At 43.7% G+C, this 26002-nt stretch overlaps 2 protein-coding genes across 4 annotated transcripts in view; one reads left to right on the forward strand and one right to left on the reverse strand.

Annotated features, from left to right (window-relative positions):
• The window catches only part of LOC121585946 (PRELI domain containing protein 3A-like), a 31074-nt gene extending 14030 nt beyond the window's left edge, over positions 1–17044 (reverse strand). The window contains exons 1-7 of one of the 3 annotated variants that reach the window (XM_041902304.2): positions 16637–17043; positions 15497–15665; positions 9137–9226; positions 8968–9038; positions 5241–5343; positions 4917–4993; positions 3191–4685 (exon numbers count right to left, since the gene is read on the reverse strand). In XM_041902304.2, the coding sequence (XP_041758238.1) occupies positions 4922–4993; positions 5241–5343; positions 8968–9038; positions 9137–9226; positions 15497–15665; positions 16637–16668 (537 nt within the window). In that variant the 5' untranslated portion in view covers positions 16669–17043 and the 3' untranslated portion in view covers positions 3191–4685; positions 4917–4921. Of the gene's footprint in view, positions 1–3190; positions 4686–4737; positions 4812–4916; positions 4994–5240; positions 5344–8967; positions 9039–9136; positions 9227–15496; positions 15666–16636 lie in introns of those variants that run through there. The other 2 variants (XM_045226092.1, XM_045226093.1) reach the window with 2 other exon arrangements.
• Positions 17045–17102: 58 nt separating this feature from the next.
• Positions 17103–22942, forward strand: LOC121585947 (elongation of very long chain fatty acids protein 4-like). The gene is made up of 7 exons (XM_041902305.2): positions 17103–17330; positions 18407–18497; positions 19169–19356; positions 19695–19775; positions 21685–21856; positions 22043–22170; positions 22622–22942. The coding sequence occupies exons 2-7, from the start codon at positions 18431–18433 to the stop codon at positions 22940–22942; spliced, it is 957 nt and encodes a 318-aa protein (XP_041758239.2). The 5' UTR covers positions 17103–17330; positions 18407–18430.
• The last annotated feature ends 3060 nt before the right edge of the window (positions 22943–26002 follow it).

Below are 26002 nucleotides of genomic sequence, written 5' to 3' on the forward strand. Positions count from 1 at the left end.
GCTGCAGCATGGTCCTCTGTCCTATTCACTAGTCAGTGATGGTACTGTAGCATGGTCCTCTGTCCTATTCACTAGTCAGTGATGGTACTGCAGCATGGTCCTCTGTCCTATTCACTAGTCAGTGATGGTGCTGCAGCATGGTCCTCTGTCCTATTCACTGGTCAGTGATGGTACTGCAGCATGGTCCTCTGTCCTATTCACTAGTCAGTGATGGTGCTGCAGCATGGTCCTCTGTCCTATTCACTGGTCAGTGATGGTGCTGCAGCATGGTCCTCTGTTCTATTCACTAGTCAGTGATGGTGCTGCAGCGTGGTCCTCTGTCCTATTCACTAGTCAGTGATGGTACTGCAGCATGGTCCTCTGTCCTATTCACTAGTCAGTGATGGTGCTGCAGCATGGTCCTCTGTCCTATTCACTGGTCAGTGATGGTACTGCAGCATGGTCCTCTGTCCTATTCACTAGTCAGTGATGGTGCTGCAGCATGGTCCTCTGTCCTATTCACTAGTCAGTGATGGTGCTGCAGCATGGTCCTCTGTCCTATTCACTAGTCAGTGATGGTGCTGCAGCATGGTCCTCTGTTCTATTCACTAGTCAGTGATGGTGCTGCAGTATGGTCCTATTCACTGGTCAGTGATGGTGCTGCAGCATGGTCCTCTGTTCTATTCACTAGTCAGTGATGGTGCTGCAGCATGGTCCTATTCACTGGTCAGTGATGGTGCTGCAGCATGGTCCTCTGTCCTATTCACTGGTCAGTGATGGTACTGCAGCATGGTCCTCTGTCCTATTCACTAGTCAGTGATGGTGCTGCAGCATGGTCCTCTGTCCTATTCACTAGTCAGTGATGGTGCTGCAGCATGGTCCTCTGTCCTATTCACTAGTCAGTGATGGTGCTGCAGCATGGTCCTCTGTTCTATTCACTAGTCAGTGATGGTGCTGCAGCATGGTTCTATTCACTGGTCAGTGATGGTACTGCAGCATGGTCCTCTGTCCTATTCACTAGTCAGTGATGGTGCTGCAGCATGGTCCTCTGTCCTATTCACTGGTCAGTGATGGTACTGCAGCATGGTCCTCTGTCCTATTCACTAGTCAGTGATGGTGCTGCAGCATGGTCCTCTGTTCTATTCACTAGTCAGTGATGGTGCTGCAGCATGGTCCTATTCACTGGTCAGTGATGGTACTGCAGCATGGTCCTCTTTCCTATTCACTAGTCAGTGATGGTGCTGCAGCATGGTCCTTTGTCCTATTCACTAGTCAGTGATGGTGCTGCAGCATGGTCCTCTTTCCTATTCACTAGTCAGTGATGGTGCTGCAGCATGGTCCTCTGTCCTATTCACTAGTCAGTGATGGTGCTGCAGCATGGTCCTCTGTCCTATTCACTAGTCAGTGATGGTACTGCAGCATGGTCGCCTGTTCTATTCACTGGCCAGTGACGGTTGACTGAATAGGCCATAATTTTTGCATATTTCCAAATACTTTGCGTGTATGTGAAAAGAGAGTAACCAATCCACAGCAGGTTTCAAGTAAAGTTAAGATTGTATTCTTATATCTAAGCTCTTCTCTCATACGGATAAATGTAAACAAATCAAATACATTTTCACAATGTTATAACAAAAATAAATATATTTCTAACATTCAATTAAATCAACTGTGATAATTCAAGTATATAAACATGCTATAAATAAACATCAGTCAGTAAAGCAGAGATTTTACAGGAGCTAAGTGTCTTAGTTGGCCACAGAGCTCTGGTCAAAAGTAGTGCACTATTACATTTACATTTTAGTCATTTAGCAGACGCTCTTATCCAGAGCAACTTACAGTTAGTGAGTGCATACATTTTCATACTGGCCCCCCGTGGGAAACGAACCCACAACCTTGGCGTTGCAAGCGCCATGCTCTACCAACTGAGCTACAGGGGACTAGTGAATAGGGTGGCATTTTAGACATACGTCCAGTGTTGTTAACGACAGCGGTCGGCTACCAATACTTACTAGTCGATTAAAAGACCCATTTGTCATGAAGTGCATTTGCTAACCCAATGAGGTGCTGTTCACAGCAGCGTGTAACATTTGCTAACCCAGTGAGGTACTGTTCACAGCAGCGTGTAACATTTGCTAACCCAATGAAGTGCTGTTCACAGCAGCGTGTAACATTTGCTAACCCAATGAGGTGCTGTTCACAGCAGCGTGTAACATTTGCTAACCCAATGAGGTGCTGTTCACAGCAGCGTGTAACATTTGCTAACCCAATGAGGTGCTGTTCACAGCAGCGTGTAACATTTGCTAACCCAATGAGGTGCTGTTCACAGCAGCGTGTAACATTTGCTAACCCAATGAGGTGCTGTTCACAGCAGCGTGTAGCAGCGTGTAAAATGTGCTAACCCAATGAGGTGCTGTTCACAGCAGCGTGTAACATTTGCTAACCCAATGAGGTGCTGTTCACAGCAGCGTGTAACATTTGCGAACCCAATGAGGTGCTGTTCACAGCAGCGTGTAACATTTGCTAACCCAATGAGGTGCTGTTCACAGCAGCGTGTAACATTTGCTAACCCAATGAGGTGCTGTTCACAGCAGCGTGTAACATTTGCGAACCCAGTGAGGTGCTGTTCACAGCAGCGTGTAACATATCACCCTGATCTTTAGAGTAAAGTTGTTCTCTCCATGTTAGATAGAAATCAAGAAGCATGTGCGATCAGCATAGGTATAATTAGCCAATGAAGTTTATGTCTGAAAATTGATATTTTTTTACTGCATTGTTAGCTGTATTGTAGTTTTCCTTTAATATATATATATATACCCTATAAATCCTAGACTATCTACGTGCAAAGAAATATCCATTGTGTTCAAAATGTCAAAGAAACTCTCTTGTTTAAATACTACTAGACACCATTCACATGTTTGTGATAGATTCCTGGAAGAACCTCCCTTAATAAGAGAATGTTGTATGCATACTTCATACAGTGTACGGCAGTAGATCATTTCCATAGAAAAATACCATCAGCATTTCATATGGAGAATGAAGTTTTGTAGCTTGTTTATGTGATTCACATGTTAGAGTGTGGGGGGGTGTTATATCTACACTACGTGTGCATCCCAAATGGCACCCTATTCCCTATACAGCACTACTTTTGACCAGAGAGGGAATATGGTGCCATTTGGGCTGCGGCCTAGATTTTACATTTACATTTTAGTCATCTAGCAGACGCTCTTATCCAGAGCGACTTACAGTTAGTGAGTGCATACATTTTTCATACTGGCCCCCCCCGTTCATACAACTATCATACACCTATGTATCCAATCAATATCCTACTGGACATCAACGTTGGCCTCAATCCCTCAGTAGGGATATCTTTCTGTGGAAGGATCAATGATCAAAGTCTTTATGATGATATATTAATAACCCTTGTGTTTCAATTGATTGTTGACTTGACAGCCAGCAACATTCTTTCTGGGAATAGAGAAGCTTCAGGGGGTCCTGATGAACACCAGTACTGGAACTCTTCACTGTATTCCATAGGGATGGATGAGATTCATGAGCTTCCAGTGCAGTACATATAATCCTGGCTGTTCCAGGAAGAGGGTTCAGATGCCCCCTTATGAAGCCTGGGCACCAGGGAGTGTTCAGATGCCCCTTATGAAGCCTGGGCACCAGGGAGTGTTCAGATGCCCCTTATGAAGCCTGGGCACCAGGGAGTGTTCAGATGCCCCCTTATGAAGCCTGGGCACCAGGGAGTGTTCAGATGCCCCTTATGAAGCCTGGGCACCAGGGAGTGTTCAGATGCCCCTTATGAAGCCTGGGCACCAGGGAGTGTTCAGATGGCCCCTTATGAAGCCTGGGCACCAGGGAGTGTTCAGATGCCCCTTATGAAGCCTGGGCACCAGGGAGTGCTCAGATGCCCCCTTATGAAGCCTGGGCACCAGGGAGTGTTCAGATGGCCCCTTATGAAGCCTGGGCACCAGGGAGTGTTCAGATGCCCCTTATGAAGCCTGGGCACCAGGGAGTGTTCAGATGCCCCTTATGAAGCCTGGGCACCAGGGAGTGTTCAGATGCCCCCTTATGAAGCCTGGGCACCAGGGAGTGTTCAGATGCCCCTTATGAAGCCTGGGCACCAGGGAGTGTTCAGATGCCCCTTATGAAGCCTGGGCACCAGGGAGGGTTCAGATGGCCCCTTATGAAGCCTGGGCACCAGGGAGGGTTGTGATGGCCCCTATGAAGCCTGGGCACCAGGGAGGGTTGTGATGGCCCCTATGAAGCCTTAGCACCAGGGAGGGTTGTGATGGCCCCTATGAAGCCTTAGCACCAGGGAGGGTTCAGATGCCCCTTATGAAGCCTTAGCACCAGGGCGGGTTGTGATGGCCCCTATGAAGCCTGGGCACCAGGGAGTGTTCAGATGCCCCTTATGAAGCCTGGGCACCAGGGAGTGTTCAGATGCCCCCTTATGAAGCCTGGGCACCAGGGAGTGTTCAGATGCCCCTTATGAAGCCTGGGCACCAGGGAGTGTTCAGATGCCCCTTATGAAGCCTGGGCACCAGGGCGGGTTGTGATGGCCCCTATGAAGCCTGGGCACCAGGGCGGGTTGTGATGCCCAGCTGCCATGTGGGAGGTATGGCTGGGCTGGCTGCTTGGTGTAGGACGATATAGTCCCTGATCATGTATTCTACCCTCTACAGCCCTCTGATTGGCCCTTCCTGCAGGCAACAATAGCAGAAGTGTTATTATCAAACCGACAGAAAGTAGTTGACAGGCTTTCAAGTTTTCATTTCATTGCTCAAAGTATTTGATCTTGCGTGGTCCTAACTTTCAAGATGGAAGAACTGGAATGGAAAAGAAAAGCACAGAGATAATGCCATTGGCTGAATAAACCGTACAGCAGCATGCATGCTAAGCTAGGCCAGAGAAGAGAAGAGTAAAGTAGTTACCAGAGTTAGTACAGGTCACATAGAGGGACGTTCTCCCTTTCAGAGTTCTGAATGATCCACTCAATAGCCTCCCAACCCTATACAGACAGAGGGAAGGACAGGAAAGGCCTTAGATATAGCATTCCAACTCTTAGGTTCGGACTTATTTCAGAGAAGACATGCGAAGTCAGCCACACAGAGACGTTTAATGATAGTTTGGTCCATGGACCATCTCTCTTCACAGTCAAGAAAGCATAAAGGAAACGCTGCATGCAGAAAATGCTCCAGAAATATTACATCAGTAATATTAAGCAGATTCTGTAGAGTAACTTATTATAACAGTACCTTTCTGGCGTTAGCTGACATCCTGAGGGCCATCATTCCCTCCAGGTAGCTGCTCAAACTGACTCCTTTTACTGTGATGATGGCCTCCTGGGTCAGAACAGTACTGAGAGGGACAAAGGAGGGGTGGAGGGGGGAACAAGATAGTTAGAACAGTACTGAGAGGGACAGAGGAGGGATGGAGGGTGGAACAAGATAGTCAGAACAGTACTGAGAGGGACAGGGGAGGGATGGAGGGTGGAACAAGATAGTCAGAACAGTACTGAGAGGGACAGAGGAGGGATGGAGGGGGGAACAAGATAGTTAGCTGCTGTACAAGTAAAGATTCAAATGAGGTAAGGGGAAAACGACACCTGTCTCAGTGAATTCTGTGTGGTTTGTAACTTAAAGTCTCTGTGTGCCTGCATTCACTCTTATGACAAGTGGGTGTTATACATGTGTTATAAAACCATACTAGGTTGTTATAAATGTGTCATCAAATCATACCAGGTTGTTATAAATATAAATGTGTTATAATACTAGGTTGTTATAAATGTGTTATCATGCTAGGTTGTTATGAATGTGTTATCATGCTAGGTTGTTATAAATGTGTTATCATGCTAGGTTGTTATAAATGTGTTATCATACTAGGTTGTTATAAATGTGTTATCACGCTAGGTTGTTATAAATGTGTTATCATGCTAGGTTGTTATGAATGTGTTATCATGCTAGGTTGTTATAAATGTGTTATCATGCTAGGTTGTTATAAATGTGTTATCATGCTAGGTTGTTATAAATGTGTTATCATGCTAGGTTGTTATAAATGTGTTATCATGCTAGGTTGTTATGAATGTGTTATCGTGCTAGGTTGTTATTCATGTGTTATCATGCTAGGTTGTTATAAATGTGTTATCATGCTAGGTTGTTATAAATGTGTTATCATGCTAGGTTGTTATAAATGTGTTATCATGCTAGGTTGTTATAAATGTGTTATCATGCTAGGTTGTTATAAATGTGTTATCATGCTAGGTTGTTATAAATGTGTTATCATGCTAGGTTGTTATGAATGTGTTATCATGCTAGGTTGTTATAAATGTGTTATCATGCTAGGTTGTTATACATGTGTTATCATGCTAGGTTGTTATAAATGTGTTATCATGCTAGGTTGTTATAAATGTGTTATCATACTAGGTTGCTATAAATGATTTATTATACTAGGTTGTTATAAATGTGTTATCACGCTAGGTTGTTATAAATGTGTTATCACACTAGGTTATTATGAATGTGTTATCATGCTAGGTTGTTATAAATGTGTTATCATGCTAGGTTGTTATCAATGTGTTATCATGCTAGGTTGATATAAATGTGTTATCATACTAGGTTGTTATAAATGTGTTATCATGCTAGGTTGTTATAAATGTGTTATCATGCTAGGTTGTTATAAATGTGTTATCATGCTAGGTTGTTATAAATGTGTTATCATGCTAGGTTGTTATAAATGTGTTATCATGCTAGGTTGTTATAAATGTGTTATCGTGCTAGGTTGTTATAAATGTGTTATCATGCTAGGTTGTTATACATGTGTTATCATGCTAGGTTGTTATAAATGTGTTATCATGCTAGGTTGTTATGAATGTGTTATCATGCTAGGTTGTTATAAATGTGTTATCTCGCTAGGTTGTTATAAATGTGTTATCATCCTAGGTTGCTATAAATGTGTTATCATGCTAGGTTGCTATAAATGAGTTATTACACTAGGTTGTTATAAATGTGTTATCATGCTAGGTTGTTATGAATGTGTTATCATGCTAGGTTGTTATAAATGTGTTATCATGCTAGGTTGTTATAAATGTGTTATCATACTAGGTTATTATAAATGTGTTATCACGCTAGGTTATTATAAATGTGTTATCACGCTAGGTTGTTATAAATGTGTTATCACGCTAGGTTATTATGAATGTGTTATCATGCTAGGTTGTTATAAATGTGTTATCATGCTAGGTTGTTATAAATGTGTTATCATGCTAGGTTGTTATACATGTTTTATCATGCTAGATTGTTATGAATGTGTTATCATGCTAGGTTGTTATCAATGTGTTATCATGCTAGGTTGATATAAATGTGTTATCATACTAGGTTGTTATAAATGTGTTATCATGCTAGGTTGTTATAAATGTGTTATCATACTAGGTTGTTATAAATGTGTTATTATACTAGGTTGTTATAAATGTGTTATCATGCTAGGTTGTTATACATGTGTGATCATGCTAGGTTGTTATAAATGTGTTATCATGCTAGGTTGTTATAAATGTGTTATCATACTAGGTTGCTATAAATGATTTATTATACTAGGTTGTTATAAATGTGTTATCACGCTAGGTTGTTATAAATGTGTTATCACACTAGGTTATTATGAATGTGTTATCATGCTAGGTTGTTATAAATGTGTTATCATGCTAGGTTGTTATACATGTGTTATCATGCTAGGTTGTTATAAATGTGTTATCATGCTAGGTTGTTATCAATGTGTTATCATGCTAGGTTGATATAAATGTGTTATCATACTAGGTTGTTATAAATGTGTTATCATGCTAGGTTGTTATAAATGTGTTATCATGCTAGGTTGTTATACATGTGTTATCATGCTAGGTTGTTATAAATGTGTTATCATGCTAGGTTGTTATGAATGTGTTATCATGCTAGGTTGTTATAATGTGTTATCTCGCTAGGTTGTTATAAATGTGTTATCATCCTAGGTTGCTATAAATGTGTTATCATGCTAGGTTGCTATAAATGAGTTATTACACTAGGTTGTTATAAATGTGTTATCATGCTAGGTTGTTATGAATGTGTTATCATGCTAGGTTGTTATAAATGTGTTATCATGCTAGGTTGTTATAAATGTGTTATCATACTAGGTTGCTATAAATTAGTTATTATACTAGGTTGTTATAAATGTGTTATCACGCTAGGTTGTTATAAATGTGTTATCACGCTAGGTTATTATGAATGTGTTATCATGCTAGGTTGTTATAAATGTGTTATCATGCTAGGTTGTTATAAATGTGTTATCATGCTAGGTTGTTATACATGTTTTATCATGCTAGATTGTTATGAATGTGTTATCATGCTAGGTTGTTATCAATGTGTTATCATGCTAGGTTGATATAAATGTGTTATCATACTAGGTTGTTATAAATGTGTTATCATGCTAGGTTGTTATGATTGTGTTATCATACTAGGTTGTTATAAATGTGTTATCATACTAGGTTGTTATAAATGTGTTATCATACTAGGTTGTTATAAATGTGTTATCATACTAGGTTGTTATAAATGTGTTATTATACTAGGTTGTTATCAATGTGTTATCATGCTAGGTTGATATAAATGTGTTATCATACTAGGTTGTTATAAATGTGTTATCATGCTAGGTTGTTATGAATGTGTTATCATACTAGGTTGTTATAAATGTGTTATCATACTAGGTTGTTATAAATGTGTTATCATACTAGGTTGTTATAAATGTGTTATCATACTAGGTTGTTATAAATGTGTTATTATACTAGGTTGTTATAAATGTGTTATCATGCTAGGTTGTTATAAATGTGTTATCATGCTAGGTTGTTATAAATGTGTTATCATGCTAGGTTGTTATAAATGTGTTATCATGCTAGGTTGTTATAAATGTGTTATCATGCTAGGTTGTTATAAATGTGTTATCATGCTAGGTTGTCGCTGTGTTTCTACTTACACCTCTGGGTTGTCTGGGTGAGGTCTGTAAACCAGTCTTTCATCCACTGACACCAGATTGGTTAGAGTTATCTGCGGGATGAAAAAGACAAGAAGTTGTATGAAACTTTCATGAAGATACCAACAACAGAAACATGATTATACAAAAGAAGGGACCGCTTTCAACTCACATTTGTTGAATAAAGCTCCATCTTTTTCTCCTCCGGATCCACGATGGAGTGCTCCTTGACGTAGGTCTGGGTATGACTGGTCCCCAAGATCTACAAGAGAAACATTCAGGTGAGTCTATATACATATATACAGTATATATATACAGTACCAGTCAAAAGTGTGGACACACCTACTCATTCCAGGGTTTTTCTTATTTTTACTATTTTCTACATTGTAGAATAATAGTGAAGACCTCAAAACTATGAAATAACACATATGGAATCATGTAGTAACCAAAAAAGTGTTTAACAAATCAAAATATATGTGAGATTCTTCAAAGTAGCCACCCTTTGCCTTGATGACAGCTTTGCACACTCTTGGCATTCTCTCAACCAGCTTCATGAGGTAGTCACCTGGAATGCATTTCAATTGTGTGCCTTGTTAAAAGTTAATTTGTGGAATTTCTTTCCTTCTTAATGCGTTTGAGCCAATCAGTTGGGTTGTGACAAGGTAGGGGTGATATACAGAAGATAGCCCTATTTGGAAAAAGTACATATTATGGCAAAAACAGCTCAAATAAGCAAAGAGAAACGACAGTCCATCATTACTTTAAGACATGAAGGTCAGTCAATACGGAAAAGTTTATTCAAGTGCAGTCGCAAAAACCATCAAGCGCTATGATGAAACTGGCTCTCGTGAGGACTGCCACAGGAAAGGAAGACCCAGAGTTACCTCTGCTGCAGAGGATAAGTTCATTAAAGTTACCAGCCTCAGAAATCGGCAATTAACTGCACCTCAGATTGCAGCCCAAATAAATGCTTCACAGAGTTCAAGTAACAGACACATCTCAACATCAACTGTTCAGAGGAGACTGCATGAATCAGGCCTTCATGGTCAAATTGCTGCAAAGAAACCACTACTAAAGGACACCAATAAGAAGAAGAGACTTGCTTGGGCGAAGAAACACGAGCAATGGACATTAGGCCGGTGGAAATCCGTTCTTTGGTCTAATGAGTCCAAATTTGAGATTGTTGGTTCCAACCGCTGTGTCTTTGTGAGACACAGAGTAAGTGAATGGATGATCTCTGCATGTGTGGTTCCCACCGTGAAGCATGGAGGAGGAGGTGTGATGGTGTGGGGGTAATTTTGCTGGTGACACTGTCAGTGATTTATTTAGAATTCAAGGCACAGCTAACCAGCATGTCTACCACAGCATTCTGCAGCGATATCCCATCTGGTTTGCACTTAGTGGGACTATCATTTGTTTTTTCAACAGGACAATGACCAAAAACACACCTCCAGGCTGTGTAAGGGCTATTTGACCAAGGAGAGTGATGGAGTGCTGCGTCAGATGACCTGGCCTCCACAATCACCCAACTTCAACCCAATTGAGATGGTTTGGGATGAGTTGGACCGCAGAGTGAAGGAAATGCAGCCAACAAGTGCTCAGCATATGAGGGAACTCCTTCAAGAGTGTTGGATAAGCATTCCTCATGAAGCTGGTTGAGAGAATGCCAAGAGTGTGCAAAGCTGTCATCAAGGCAAAGGGTGGATATTTGAAGAATCTCAACTATAAAATATATAGTAAAACTAAAGAACAACCCTTGAATGAGTAGGTGTGTCCAAACTTTTGACTGGCACTGTATAGTTATAGTATTCACCCCCTTGGCATTTTTCCTATTTTGTTGCGTTACAACCTGGAATTAAAATGGATTTGGGGGGGGGTTGTATCATTTGATTTACACAACATGCCTACCACCTTGAAGATGCAAAATATTTTTTTGTGTGAAATAAGACAGAAAAACTGAAACCTTGAGTATGCATAACTATTCAACCCCCCAAAGTCAATACATTGTAGAGCCACCTTTTGAAGCAATTACAGCTGCAAGTCTCTTGGGGTATGTCTCTATAAGCTTGGCACATCTAGCCACTGGGATGTTTGCCCATTCTTCAAGGCAAAACTGCTCCAGCTCCTTCAAGATGGATGGGTTCTGCTGGTGTACAGCAACCTTTACGTCATACCACAGATTCTCAATTGGATTGAGGTCTGGGCTTTGACTAGGCCATTTCAAGACATGTAAATGTTTCCAATTAAACCACTTGAGTATTGCTTTAGCAGTATGCTTAGGGTCATTGTCCTGCTGGAAGGTGAACCTCCGTCCCAGGCTCAAATCTCTGGAAGACTGAAACAGGTTTCCCTCAAGAATTTCCCTGTATTTAGCGCCATCCATCATTAATTCAATTCTGACCAGTTTCCCAGTCCCTGCAGATGAAAAACATCCCCACAGCATGATGCTGCCACCACCATGCTTCATTGTGGGGATGGTGTTCTCGGGGTGATGAGAGGTGTTGGGTTTACGCCAGACAAAGCATTTTCCTTGATGGCTAAAAGCTCAATTTGAGTCTAATCTGAACAGAGTACCTTATTCCATTTGTTTGGGGAGTCTCCCACATGCCTTTTGGTGAACACCAACGTGTTTGCTTATTTTTTTCTTTAAGCAATGGCTTTTTTTTTGGCCACTCTTCCATAAAGCCCAGCTCTGTAGAGTGTACGGCTTAAAGTGGTCCTATCGACAGATACTCCAATCTCCGCTGTGGAGCTTTGCAGCTCCTTCAGGGTTTCCTTTGGTCTCTTTGTTGACTCTCTGATTAATGCCCTCCTTGCCTGGTCCGTGAGTTTTGGTGGGCGGCCCTCTCTTGGCAGGTTTGTTGTGGTGCCATATTCTTTCCATTTGTTAATAATGGATTTATTGGTGCTCCGTGGGATGTTCAAAGTTTCAGATATTTTTTTTATAACCCAACCCTGATCTATACTTCTCCATAACTTTGTCCCTAACCTGTTTGGAGAGCTCCTTGGTCTTCATGGTGCCGCTTGCTTGGTGGTGCCCCTTGCTTAGTGGTGTTGCAGACTCTGGGGCCTTTCAGAACAGGTGTATATATATTGAGATCATGTGACAGATCATGTGACACTTAGATTGCACACAGGTGGACTTTATTTAACTAATTATGTGACTTCTGAAGGTAATTGGTCGCACCAGATCTTATTTAGGGGCTTCATAGCAAAGGGGGTGAATACATACAGTGGGGAAAAAAGTATTTAGTCAGCCACCAATTGTGCAAGTTCTCCCACTTAAAAAGACGAGAGAGGCCTGTAATTTTCATCATAGGTACACGTCAACTATGACAGACAAAATGAGAAAAAAAATCCAGAAAATCACATTGTAGGATTTTTAATGAATTTATTTGCAAATTATGGTGGAAAATAAGTATTTGGTCAATAACAAAAGTTTCTCAATACTTTGTTATATACCCTTTGTTGGCAATGACACAGGTCAAATGTTTTCTTCACAAGGTTATCACACACTGTTGCTGGTATTTTGGCCCATTCCTCCATGCAGATCTCCTCTAGAGCAGTGATGTTTTGGGGCTGTCGCTGGGCAACTCCCTCCAAAGATTTTCTATGGGGTTGAGATCTGGAGACTGGCTAGGCCACTCCAGGACCTTGAAATGCTTCTTACGAAGCCACTCCTTCGTTGCCCGGGCGGTGTGTTTGGGATCATTGTCATGCTGAAAGACCCAGCCACGTTACATCTTCAATGCCCTTGCTGATGGAAGGAGGTTTTCACTCAAAATCTCACGATACATGGCCCCATTCAATCTTTCCTTTACACGGATCAGTCGTCCTGGTCCCTTTGCAGAAAAACAGCCCCAAAGCATGATGTTTCCACCCCCATGCTTCACAGTAGGTATGGCGTTCTTTGGATGCAACTCAGCATTCTTTGTCCTCCAAACACGACGAGTTGAGTTTTTACCAAAAAGTTATATTTTGGTTTCATCTGACCATATGACATTCTCCCAATCCTCTTCTGGATCATCCAAATGCACTCTAGCAAACTTCAGACGGCCTGGACATGTACTGGCTTAAGCAGGGGGACACGTCTGGCACTGCAGGATTTGAGTCCCTGGCGGCGTAGTGTGTTACTGATGGTAGGCTTTGTTACTTTGGTCCCAGCTCTCTGCAGGTCATTCACTAGGTCCCCCCGTGTGGTTCTGGGATTTTTGCTCACCGTTCTTGTGATCATTTTGACCCCACGGGGTGAGATCTTGCGTGGAGCCCCAGATCGAGGGAGATTCTTAAAGAAGAAGTATGTCTTCCATTTCCTAATAATTGCTCCCACAGTTGATTTCTTCAAACCAAGCTGCTTACCTATTGCAGATTCAGTCTTCCCAGCCTGGTGCAGGTCTACCATTTTGTTTCTGGTGTCCTTTGACAGCTCTTTGGTCTTGGCCATAGTGGAGTTTGGAGTGTGACTGTTTGAGGTTGTGGACAGGTGTCTTTTATACTGACAACAAGTTCAAACAGGTTCCATTAATACAGGTAACGAGTGGAGGACAGAGGAGCCTCTTAAAGAAGAAGTTACAGGTCTGTGAGAGCCAGAAATCTTGCTTGTTTGTAGGTGACCAAATACTTATTTTCCACCATAATTTGCAAATAAATTCATTAAAAATCCTACAATATGATTTTCTGGAGAGAAAAAAATCTCCATTTGTCTGTCACAGTTGACGTCTACCTATGATGAAAATTACAGGCCTCTCTCATCTTTTTAAGTGGGAGAACTTGCACAATTGGTGGCTTTTTTTCCCCACTGTATGCACGCACCACTTTTCCGTTACTTATTTTTTTGACATTTTTGAAACAAAAAAAAAACACTTCACCAATTTGGACTATTTTGTGTATGTCCATTACATGAAATCCCAATAAAAATCAATTTAAATTACAGGTTGTAATGCAACAAAATAGAAAAAACGCCAAGGGGGATGAATACTTTTGCAAGGCACTGTATGTACTCAGTGACCAGTTAATAAGGTACAACACCCCGTTCACAAAAATTGTACGCTCCTACAGACAGTGAGTCACGTGGCCGTGGCTTGCTATATAAAGCAGGCAGACAGGCATCGAGGCATTCAGTTACTGTTCGATTGAACGTTAGAATGGGTAAAACTAGTGACCTAAACGACTTTGAGCGTGGTATGATCATCAGTGCCAGGCGCACCGGTTCCAGTATCTAAGAAACGGCCGGCATCCTGGGCTTTTCACGCACGACAGTGTTAAGGGGTTTATCGAGAATAGAGTGAGACTAACAAAAAACATCCAGTCAGTGGCAGTCCTGTGGGCGAAAACAGCTCGTTGAAGAGAGAGGTCGAACGAACATGGCAAGAATCGTGCAAGCTAACAGTGGGCCACAAACAGGCAAATAACGGCACAGTACAACAGTGGTGTGCAGAACGGCATCTCGTAACGCACAAGTCGTCGGTCCTTGTCATGGATGGGCTATTGCAGCAGACGACCACACCGGGTTCCACTCCTATCAGCTAAAAACAAGAAGAAGCGGCTCCAGTGGGCACTTGATCACCAACACCGGACAGTTGAGGAGTTGAAAAACATTGCCTTGGTCCGACGAATCCCGGTTCCTGTTGCATCATGCTGATGGCAGAGTCAGGATTTGGCATAAGCAGCATGAGTCCATGGCCTCATCCTGCCTGGTGTCAACGGTACAGGCTGGTGGCGGTGGTGTAATGGTGTGGGGAATGTTTTCCTGGCACACGTTAGGTCCCTTGATATCAATTGAGCAACGTTTGAACGTTTCAGACACCTTGTAGAATCCATGCCCCGTAGAATTCAGGCTGTTCTGGAGGCAAACCCGGTACTAGATCGGTGTACCCAATAAACTGATAGTGAGTCTAACAAGACAAGAAATAGGGTTAGAGGAGGCACCCCACAAGACCATGTTAGTCCACTGAGCTGAAGCCCATGTATTAGCTTGGAGAGCTTACCCATGTCTCCAGGTCTAAGAACAACCTCTGTTTCATTGGTTAGGCACAAACAGACTGTACCACCAGGCTAGGAGAGAGAGAGGACTGATAGACTAAAGCAACGTTCCATTGAGTCTTATATTAACACAAGCATTGATAAGACAAGAGTAAGGGTTTGAAGCGGTACCAGGTAGAGAGAGAGGAGATAGAGAGAGTGTGAGAGAGAGAGAGAGAGAGAGAGAGAGACAGAGAGAGGAGCGAGAGATAGAGAGAGATAGAGAGAGAGGAGCGAGAGAGAGAGAGAGAGGAGCGAGAAAGAGAGAAGAGAGAGAGAGAGCGAGAGAGAGAGAGAGAGGAGCGAGAGAGAGAGAGGAGCGAGAAAGAGAGCGAGAGAGAGAGAGAGAGGAGCGAGAGAGAGAGAGAGGGGAGCGAGAGAGAGAGCGAGAGAGAGAGAGAGAGAGAGAGAGAGAGAGAGAGAGAGTGGAGCGAGAGAGAGAGAGAGAGAGAGAGAGGGGAGAGATAGATACAAACAGACAGCGACAGAGAGATAGGAGTAGCTTACTGACCGCTCGTACGATGCCGGGCAGGCCCCACTCGGTGCTGAGGAGTCTGTGGCTGTGGAGCCGTCCGTCAGTGTCCAGGTTCCTGTCCAACACATCCACTCCCACCACATTAGGGTTCATGGGGTTAGGGTACTTCCTCATCGCTGCCTTTATCACTGTCTCCCACGGGTAGCTACATTCAGTAAATGAGAGAGAGAGAGAGAGAGAGAGAGAGAGAGAGAGAGAGAGAGAGAGAGAGAGAGAGAGAGAGAGAGAGAGAGAGAGAGAGAGAGAGAGAGAGAGAGAGAGAGAGAGAGAGAGAGAGAGAGAGAGAGAGAGAGAGAGAGAGAGAAGGAGGAGGAGGAGGAGGAGGAGGAGGAGGACTGTTAAGGTTTATAGGGTTTTGGGTACTTCCTCATCGCTGCCTTGATCACTGTCTCTAAGTACTGGAAAATCAGTCAACATGGTAATATGGCCCTTTGACACACCAGGTTTAAAGATTGTGAATATGGCACAATTACTACAGCATGTACAGAATAACAAACGGGTTACTAAACAAGATAAAACGGTCATGCAATGTCACAATCATTCCACCTATTATCTTCAACATGTGTTGTTTCAATCATTTATGCCATTTAGCAGACGCTTTTATCCAAAGCAACTCTCAGTCATGCATGCATACATTTTACATCTGGATGGGTCCAGTATGAAAAATGTATGCACTCACTAACTGTAAGTCGCTCTGGATAAGAGCGTCTGCTAAATGACTAAAATGTAAAATGTAAATGTCTTGGGAATCAAACCCATTATCCTGGCTTTGCAAGTGCCATGCTCTACCAATGGAGCTACACAGGACCACCTTGTGGTTCAAATAGAAAAACATAACTGACATGTTCAAACGTTTGCGTGACAGTGACACTTTGTAAACCCGGGACCTCAACAGTAACACTGTATCACTCACATGCTCAACCGGAGAGGGAACAATGTAGGATCGCATCGCTGCTCTGCGCTCATTCCGACGAGCCTCTAATATAGGCTAATATTTGGAACGATATAGATTCAAATAATTCAAATAAAGACAACGGTTCTACAAGCAAGCAACGATGTATTTAACGGTAGCTAGCCTATCTAAATGCTAAGCTTAGAGACTATTGGCCTACTAACCTGAAAACATGTTCTGTACTCCAGATCTTCATCTTTCCGTTATCTTTGGCCTTCTCCTTATAGGAGAATGTCCGGTCCTTGCATCCAAAATATCCGTTCGTTACAGGCCCATTCTCTACGGGGAAATATCTTCAGTGGCCATCATTGTATGAGGGATCCGGTCCGTAGACACAAGTAGAAACGATCACCAATAAAGGGACTTCAGGCCTTGGCGTTTCGTTACGAATCAACTAGGCCTGTGCGTAGGCTAAAACACGGCGCAAAATATCCATATCCCGTTCATAGCGCACACAGATCAAGGATGGGAAAATAGTCAGGTAGTCTATGATGTATAGACGAGATCACAACCGAGAGGTCGTAAAAAAGGCCGGTTACATATTCCCGGTCTCCACTACTGCTGCATTCGACTACAGATCTCCGCATGCGCAACATCAAACCCTCTCCGTCATCAGTCCAACGAGTAGCACGAGAGAGCCGTTTTCAGCGCAGTGAAAGGGTTGCGGTCATTATGGTGCCTCTATAACGAATTTCTCTATTCGGCCGTTATGTTAACTAGTTTTATATTGGAACATAACCACGGATATACAAATATAGTAGGGTTTTGGGTAGCCGAAACGGTGGAACTGTTAGATTGCATGACCTTGCACTGAATGTCACAATAAAAGGACCGTGTATAGCCCTATCTGTCGACACGGTAAGATAAGAAGAATCTTCATTCTCATCAAATAATAGTGCGCAGAGTTTCGGTAGATTTGACTTATTTTACTGGATACAATTAGCTAGCTTGCTCATTTTTCTTTATCTTATGGTTCAAATTATAAGATGGGGAAATGGTCCATATATGATCAATGAATAGCACATTGCCGTGTTATCACAGTGATGTGGAGGGCCAGTGGGCTATACTGCAAAATGCAAATAACCGATTCTACCCTACTCAAATATCCAGACATATATTTTGTAATATGCCTATATTTTAATTGCGCGTAATGCTTTATTCCCATCAGATTAAATACGGTTTGGGTACGGCAGATGCTTCCTGGTTGGGGGTGAGGGGGGCGTCATATTTAGGCTACGGTTCATAGATCATTAAATAATCACAACGTGTTATCAACGCGCTCTAAACCAATAGCCTATATTATTACTACTCTGCTCGCGCACTATGCAATGACCTGGTTGGATATAAAGTGTGTCGAATGTAACATCTATTGTAGTTTTGAATGAAATAGCATAGGCCTACAGATTGGATGCCGGTTAGACGGCGGTACCGACCGGTGAAAAAGCTGCTGACATGCTCCCCGTGCCGTGTCAGCCCGGCATTTGTGCGCCGCTGGATAGAGGACCATTCGTCTATCACATCACCGCGCAGAACAGTGCAGCGCGGTATCGCCCCCAGGCCCTCCTACTGGCATCCCCATCCTCTCCCCACGGCCTGTTAGGAACAGATAGATATTGATGGAAATCTATTTGTTTACTTTACATCAGCATGTGGTGCAGGACTGTAGATACATCTTTTTAACTTGTGCTGAGAAATGTTGCTGAATAAGAATAGCCTAAATGAAATGGGCTAATTGACTGAATGAAGACCTGAGTTATTCCAAGAAGCTCTATATCTCCTATTTCATCCCAGTAATACTGTAGACGCTGTCAGAAAGGATGACCTCCTCAGCAGTTGGGAGGAAACTACATGGTAGCGTTCAGTGGTAGCTGGATGTTAACACTGCTGATGTTTTACTGAGCTCTTCTGTGTGTTCTCTGTGTGTCTTTCTGCAGGGGACCTCAGATACTGGCCTAAAGATGGAGCTCACCATGCATCTGATAAATGACACCATGAATTTATATAAATGGGCCCTTACCATCGCAGGTAATCCTCACACTCCTGTGTGTGTGTGTGTGTGTGTGTGAGTCAGTGGCATTGTCAGTGTGTGTGTTTATTAGAGAGAGGTTTTGATCTCGAGGTCCTGGGCTGGCGTGGTTACATGTGGTCTGCGGTTGAGAAGCCCGGTTGGATGTACTGCCAAATTCTCTAAAATGACGTTGGAGGCGGCTTATGGTAGAGAAATGAACATTCAATTCTCTGGCAACAGCTCTGGTGGACATTCCTGCAGTCAGCATGCCAATTGCACGCTCCCTCAAAACTTGAGACATCTGTGGCATTGTGTTGTGTGACAAAACTGCGCAATTTAGAGTGGCCTTTTATTGTTCCCAGCACAAGGAGCACCTGTGAAATGATCATGCTGTTTAATCAGCTTCTTGATATGTCACAACTGTCAGGTGGATGGATTATCTTGGGAAAGGAGAAATGCTCACTAACAGGGATGGGAACACACTTGTGCACAACATTTGAGAGAAATAAGCTTTTTGTACATATGGAACATTTCCGGGATTTTATATTTCAGCTCATGAAACATGGGACCAACACTTTACATGTTACGTTTCTATTTTTGTTCAGTGTAGAGGAAGAAATGTCAGAGATGTTTGTATTACTCCCTTTTATCATGGCAGTAATACTGAGTGTATTGTCCTTTCCCCCAGACAAGCGAGTGGAGAAATGGCCCCTGATGGACAACCCCCTCCCCACGCTGGCCATCAGTTCCTCCTACCTGCTGTTCCTTTGGCTGGGGCCCAAGTACATGCAGAACAGAGAACCATTCCAGCTCAAGAAGACACTCATCCTCTACAACTTCAGCATGGTCATCTTCAACTTCTTCATCTGCAAAGAGGTGGGCGCTCAATCCTTTATTTAAGTTGAATCTCGTCACCCAGAACCAAATATTGTGTGCTTGCTGCTCTGGCCAGCTACTCGATTTAATCTGTCACAAGAGACTAACTGAGACTAACTAAAGTCAACTTAATTGTCCTCCAAGAGTTGCTGAATATTTTATTTCACTTTCACCTTTTGAGCATTCAGCAAACATTTCAAAGTGTAATTTAGCTGTGTAGACTCCTTAGATTCCCTGTTTCCATTAGGTCATATCTGTCTGCTTTTATTTGAGCCCTTCAGTTCCACTCCTCTCTCTCTCTTGGTTAATATGTGTGTTGTAATCTCTTCTGTTCCCAGCTCTTCCTGGCGGCGCGGGCGGCCGGCTACAGCTACATCTGCCAGTCTGTTGACTACTCAGACGACCCCAATGAAGTCAGGGTGAGTTCACCCAGAAACGACCCTGGGCGCGCGGCACAGACCTGGGTTCAAGTAGTATTTGAAATCATTTCAAAAATCTTTAGTGTGGCTGGATTCAGGTTGCCGGTCACAATGGAACCAATAGAATATTCACAAAAATGCAAAAACCCACCCATCTGGCATTCTAGGCAGGCTAAAGCAAACGTTAGTATTTAAACCCAGTAAAGACGCCAGTATGACCAATAACTGGGTCATGCTGGCTGGCCATGATCCTTACAGCGACTGGGATCATGAAATTAGACACCCACTCTCTCTTTCGCTCTCCTCTGCGAGACGTGTCGTTAAGAAACATGATCAGGCTTTATCTATCTGACCAAACCCTCCGATCAGACTGACGGAGCCAGCAGGCGGGTTCAGTTTTACGTAGCTACTGCTCCATGACATTTACACCAGGCCACGTCAGTACAGGTGATCCATTATATTGACCAGATACTCAGGCGGCATGCCACGTCAGTACAGGTGATCCATTATATTGACCAGATACTCAGGCGGCATGCCACGTCAGTACAGGTGATCCATTATATTGACCAGATACTCAGGCGGCATGCCACGTCAGTACAGGTGATCCATTATATTGACCAGATACTCAGGAGGCATGCCACGTCAGTACAGGTGATCCATTATATTGACCAGATACTCAGGCAGCATGCCACGTCAGTACAGATGATCCATTATATTGACCAGATACTCAGGCAGCATGCCACGTTAGTACAGATGATCCATTATATTGACCAGATACTCAGGCAGCATGCCACGTCAGTACAGATTATCCATTATATTGACCAGATACTGAGGCAGCATGCCACGTCAGTACAGATGATCCATTATATTGACCAGATACTCAGGCGGCATGCCACGTCAGTACAGATGATCCATTATATTGACCAGATACTCAGGCGGCATGCCACGTCAGTACAGATGATCCATTATATTGACCAGATACTCAGGCAACATGCCACGTCAGTACAGATTATCCATTATATTGACCAGATACTCAGGCGGCATGCCACGTCAGTACAGATGATCCATTATATTGACCAGATACTCAGGCGGCATGCCACGTCAGTACAGATGATCCATTATATTGACCAGATACTCAGGCGGCATGCCACGTCAGTACAGATGATCCATTATATTGACCAGATACTCAGGCAGCATGCCACGTCAATACAGATTATCCATTATATTGACCAGATACTCAGGCAGCATGCCACGTCAGTACAGATGATCCATTATATTGACCAGATACTCAGGTGGCCGCTCTAACAATGAAAATAAATGTCTTCAAACATGGAAGGCAGTCGGGAAGAGGCTAGATCAGGTGGGAGCATTCTAGCCAATGAGACGGCAGATACGCGTGTGAACAACAGGCTCGACTCCGATATAAAGTGTTTTTTTCTCAAAGTTGCCGTGTCCTACTTATATCAGTACACTAGTAACAACTTAATCATTACAAAACTTCTATTCAATCAAATAAGCCACACGTAGCAAATAAGACATTACATTTTTTGTTGACCAAATTACGACACTCTCTCATTGACCTCCATACAAAAAGTCCTTGCTTGGTGAGCAAAAAAACCATAATAAAACACCACCTGCTAGAGAAGACACATGTTGGGCCCAGTTATCTCTTTCGCTTCTCCTCTTCCTCTCTGACGTCAGCGACCATTTTGTGTCCAAGGTTGATGATGAAAGGTGAATGGTCAGGGATCATATCAGGGTAATAGTCTAGTCTACAGATTCTAGCAGACACATAAACATCCCTCTAGAGAAGACATGACCCCTAAGTTATGAAATATAACCAGTCTGGAGATGGTTGTCCAAATCTTCCTCAATGATACAGGACATATACTAATGCCCCCCCCCACAGATAGCAGCAGCGTTGTGGTGGTATTTCATCTCTAAAGGAGTAGAGTACCTGGACACGGTGTTCTTCATCCTGAGGAAGAAGTTTAACCAGGTCAGCTTCCTCCATGTATACCACCACTGCACCATGTTCACCCTCTGGTGGATCGGCATCAAGTGGGTCGCTGGCGGACAGTGTGAGTATTCTCTATTTATCCTTTATATAACCTGGAACTGCCTTGACAACAGGAATCTCTTCTTTTGCATTGTACTGTAGAAGCATGCAGTAACATGTTACATTCCCTTATTAGAAAGTAATGCATTATTAATCGCAATTTAGTAATGGACCTCATTACATTATCTGCTGGGTTCCCCCCTTGCAGCATTCTTTGGTGCACACATGAATGCAGCCATCCATGTCCTGATGTACCTATACTATGGTCTGACCTCCTGTGGACCCAAGATCCAGAAGTACCTGTGGTGGAAGAAGTACCTGACTGTCATCCAGATGGTAAGAGATCTGTTAACAGTAACTCGATTGAGATGGATTTACAGTAAGTCAGTAATAGCATTATGTCATATCATGCTACTGGGTTGCTGGACTGTTCGATAACTGAGCCTCGAAGGCCGAAGTACATCTGGTCTTCTTCTCTACCTGGAGAGATAATGAAAAGCAGAAAGGTTCTGCCCTCCAGGAACGAGTGTTTCACCTTCTCCCCCCTTCTTCGCTGTGATCCAGTTCTATGTGTCCACAGTTGAATGGCCCTGTCCTACTGTATATAATAAGGTTTCAACTGATCCCTCCCTCCGTCTCTACCTCAGATCCAGTTCCATGTCACCATCGGCCACACTGCTCTGTCCCTCTACATGGACTGTGACTGTATAGCCCTGTCATACTGTATATATATAATAATAATAATAATAATAATAATAATAATATTTCACCTCCGTCTCTACCTCAGATCCAGTTCCATGTCACCATCGGCCACACTGCTCTGTCCCTCTACATGGACTGTGAGTTTCCCCACTGGATGCACTATGCCCTTATCTGCTACGCCCTCACCTTCATCGCCCTGTTCGGTAACTTCTACTACCAGACGTATCGCCGCACGCCACGGCAACCCAGGGAGCCCAAGGCCGTCAAGGCTCTGTCTAACGGGGTCTCCAACGGGTTGTCCAAGGGACTGGGGAATGGAGTGCTGCTGGGAGGCAAGGTGGAGGAGAAGGAGAGGCCATCAGGGAATGGAAGGAGGAAGAGGAAGGGGTGGGCCAAGAGGGATTAGATGGAGGGATGAAGGAGGGGTGGAGGGGTGGAGGGGTGAAGGGGTGAAGGGGTGGGGGGGTGAAGGGGTGGGGGTTGGGGGGTGGAGGGGTGGGGGGGTAGGGGGGTGAAGGGGTGGAGGGGTAGAGGGGTGGGGGGGTTGGGGGTGGAGGGGTGGAGGGGTGGGGGGTAGGGGGGTGAAGGGGTGGAGGGGTAGAGGGGTAGAGGGGTGGAGGGGTGGGGGGGGTGAAGGGGTAGAGGGGTGAAGGGGTGCAGGGGTGGAGGGGTGGAGGGGTAGAGGGGTGGAGGAGTGGGGGTTGGGGGGTGAAGGGGTGGGGGGTAGGGGGTGAAGGGGTGGAGAGGTAGGGGGGTGGAGGAGGTAGAGGGGTGGAGGAGGTAGAGGGGTGGAGGGGTAGAGGAGGTAGAGGGGTAGAGGGGTGAAGGGGTAGAGGGGGTAGAGGGTAGAGGAGGTAGAGGGGTAGAGGGGTGAAGGGGTAGTGGGGTAGAGGGTAAAGGGGTGGAGGGGGTGGAGGGGTAGAGGGGTAGAGGGGGTGAGGAGGTAGAGGGGTGGAGGGGTGGAGGGGTGGAGTGGTGGAGGAGGTAGAGGAGGTGGAGGAGGTAGAGGGGTGGAGGGGTAGTGGGGTAGAGGGTAGAGGGGTGGAGGGGTGGAGGAGGTGGAGGGGTAGAGGGGTAGAGGAGGTAGAGGGGTGGAGGGGTGGAGGGGTGGAGTGGTGGAGGAGGTAGAGGAGGTGGAGGAGGTAGAGGGGTGGAGGGGTGGAGTTGTGGAGGAGGTAGAGGGGTGGAGGGGTGGAGGAGGTAGGTACTGACAGGCCTTGCTGGTGATATTATTATGCCTTCCACATGGCACCCTATTCCCAATATAGTACACTACCTGTAGGTGGAGGTGTGGTAAGAGGCAAGGTCCATTTCAATTCAGTCAATTTATGAAGAAAACTATTTTCCTCATTGGCTTTGATTGGGGAAAATTAGAATTTCCGTTTACTTTCTGCATTGACTGAATTGAAATGGAAATAACCCCAACCATGGTAAGAGGTCACGACGTGACCAAGGTGACCATCACTACAACTAATCCAACATTCAGTAGCTTCTGGTCTGGGAAACAATAACATCATCATGTTCTCTCTCTGTACTGCAGTGTTGAGGTTTGTAGCTAGCTAACCGACTGGTTTATAGCTAGATGGTTCACTGGTGTGTAGCCATAACCCACTGGTAACAGTTACACTGCTATCCAGAGACAGGAACACACCACACATACGTAGGCTTCCATCACCACCATCATCCAGTAGAGGAACCAATGTCAGTCGATCTTTGGCCTTATTTAATTTAACCATTCAATGTGTATGTATGCCTTTAAAAAATATGACTTACTGTTTATCATTTTTGTCCTTTGTCCAGATTTGTTGATTCATATTATGTGAGGTAGGCCATTTGAGTTCTTCAGCCCACTCACACTGTTGCCATGAGCAGATAGATAGAGAGAGAGAGCGAGAGAGAGAGAGAGAGAGAGAGAGAGAGAGGTCAGTTTACATGCCCCTACACAAAAATGGTGTGATGGTTCATTTTTCTCAATAAGACAGGCTCAGCTGTTGGCAATCCATTGAGATTACATAAGGTCTGAAGAACACAAATCTGAGCTCTTGAAATACAAGCTAAGCTATATCCAATTACTATCTGTACATGCTAATAAAAAGCATCACTCATTATTATTAGAAGTGACATTCAATTAGAGGCAGTGGAATCTAGAAGTGACATTCAGTTAGAGGCAGTGGAATCTAGAAGTGACATTCAGTTAGAGGCAGTGGAATCTAGAAGTGACATTCAGTTAGAGGCAGTGGAATCTAGAAGTGACATTCAGTTAGAGGCAGTGGAATCTAGAAGTGACATTCAGTTAGAGACAGTGGAATCTAGAAGTGACATTCAATTAAAGACAGTGGAATCTAGAAGTGACTTTCAGTTAGAGACAGTGGAATCTAGAAGTGACATTCAGTTAGAGACAGTGGAATCTAGAAGTGACATTCAGTTAAAGACAGTGGAATCTAGAAGTGACATTCAGTTAGAGGCAGTGGAATCTAGAAGTGACATTCAGTTAGAGACAGTGGAATCTAGAAGTGACATTCAGTTAGAGACAGTGGAATCTAGAAGTGACATTCAGTTAAAGACAGTGGAATCTAGAAGTGACATTCAGTTAGAGGCAGTGGAATCTAGAAGTGACATTCAGTTAGAGGCAGTGGAATCTAGAAGTGACATTCAGTTAGAGACAGTGGAATCTAGAAGTGACATTCAGTTAGAGGCAGTGGAATCTAGAAGTGACATTCAGTTAGAGACAGTGGAATCTAGAAGTGACATTCAGTTAGAGGCAGTGGAATCTAGAAGTGACATTCAGTTAGAGGCAGTGGAATCTAGAAGTGACATTCAGTTAGAGACAGTGGAATCTAGAAGTGACATTCAGTTAGAGGCAGTGGAATCTAGAAGTGACATTCAGTTAAAGGCAGTGGAATCTAGAAGTGACATTCAGTTAGAGGCAGTGGAATCTAGAAGTGACATTCAGTTAGGCAGTGGAATCTAGAAGTGACATTCAGTTAGAGACAGTGGAATCTAGAAGTGACATTCAGTTAGAGACAGTGGAATCTAGAAGTGACATTCAGTTAGAGGCAGTGGAATCTAGAAGTGACATTCAGTTAGAGGCAGTGGAATCTAGAAGTGACATTCAGTTAGAGACAGTGGAATCTAGAAGTGACATTCAGTTAGAGACAGTGGAATCTAGAAGTGACATTCAGTTAGAGACAGTGGAATCTAGAAGTGACATTCAGTTAAAGACAGTGGAATCTAGAAGTGACATTCAGTTAGAGGCAGTGGAATCTAGAAGTGACATTCAGTTAGAGGCAGTGGAATCTAGAAGTGACATTCAGTTAGAGACAGTGGAATCTAGAAGTGACATTCAGTTAGAGACAGTGGAATCTAGAAGTGACATTCAGTTAGAGACAGTGGAATCTAGAAGTGACATTCAGTTAGAGACAGTGGAATCTAGAAGTGACATTCAGTTAGAGACAGTGGAATCTAG

The sequence above is a fragment of the Coregonus clupeaformis genome, chromosome 17 (assembly GCF_020615455.1).
Source record: "Coregonus clupeaformis isolate EN_2021a chromosome 17, ASM2061545v1, whole genome shotgun sequence".
NCBI classification, from domain to species: domain Eukaryota; kingdom Metazoa; phylum Chordata; class Actinopteri; order Salmoniformes; family Salmonidae; genus Coregonus; species Coregonus clupeaformis.

Coding starts and splice junctions, on each gene's coding strand:
- LOC121585947 (XM_041902305.2), top strand. CDS start 18,431: ATGGAGCTCACCATGCATCTGATAAATGACACCATGAATTTATATAAA. Junction 19,776..21,684: donor ACGACCCCAATGAAGTCAGG/GTGAGTTCACCC, acceptor CCCCCCCCACAG/ATAGCAGCAGCGTTGTGGTG. Junction 22,171..22,621: donor ACCTGACTGTCATCCAGATG/GTAAGAGATCTG, acceptor TCTCTACCTCAG/ATCCAGTTCCATGTCACCAT.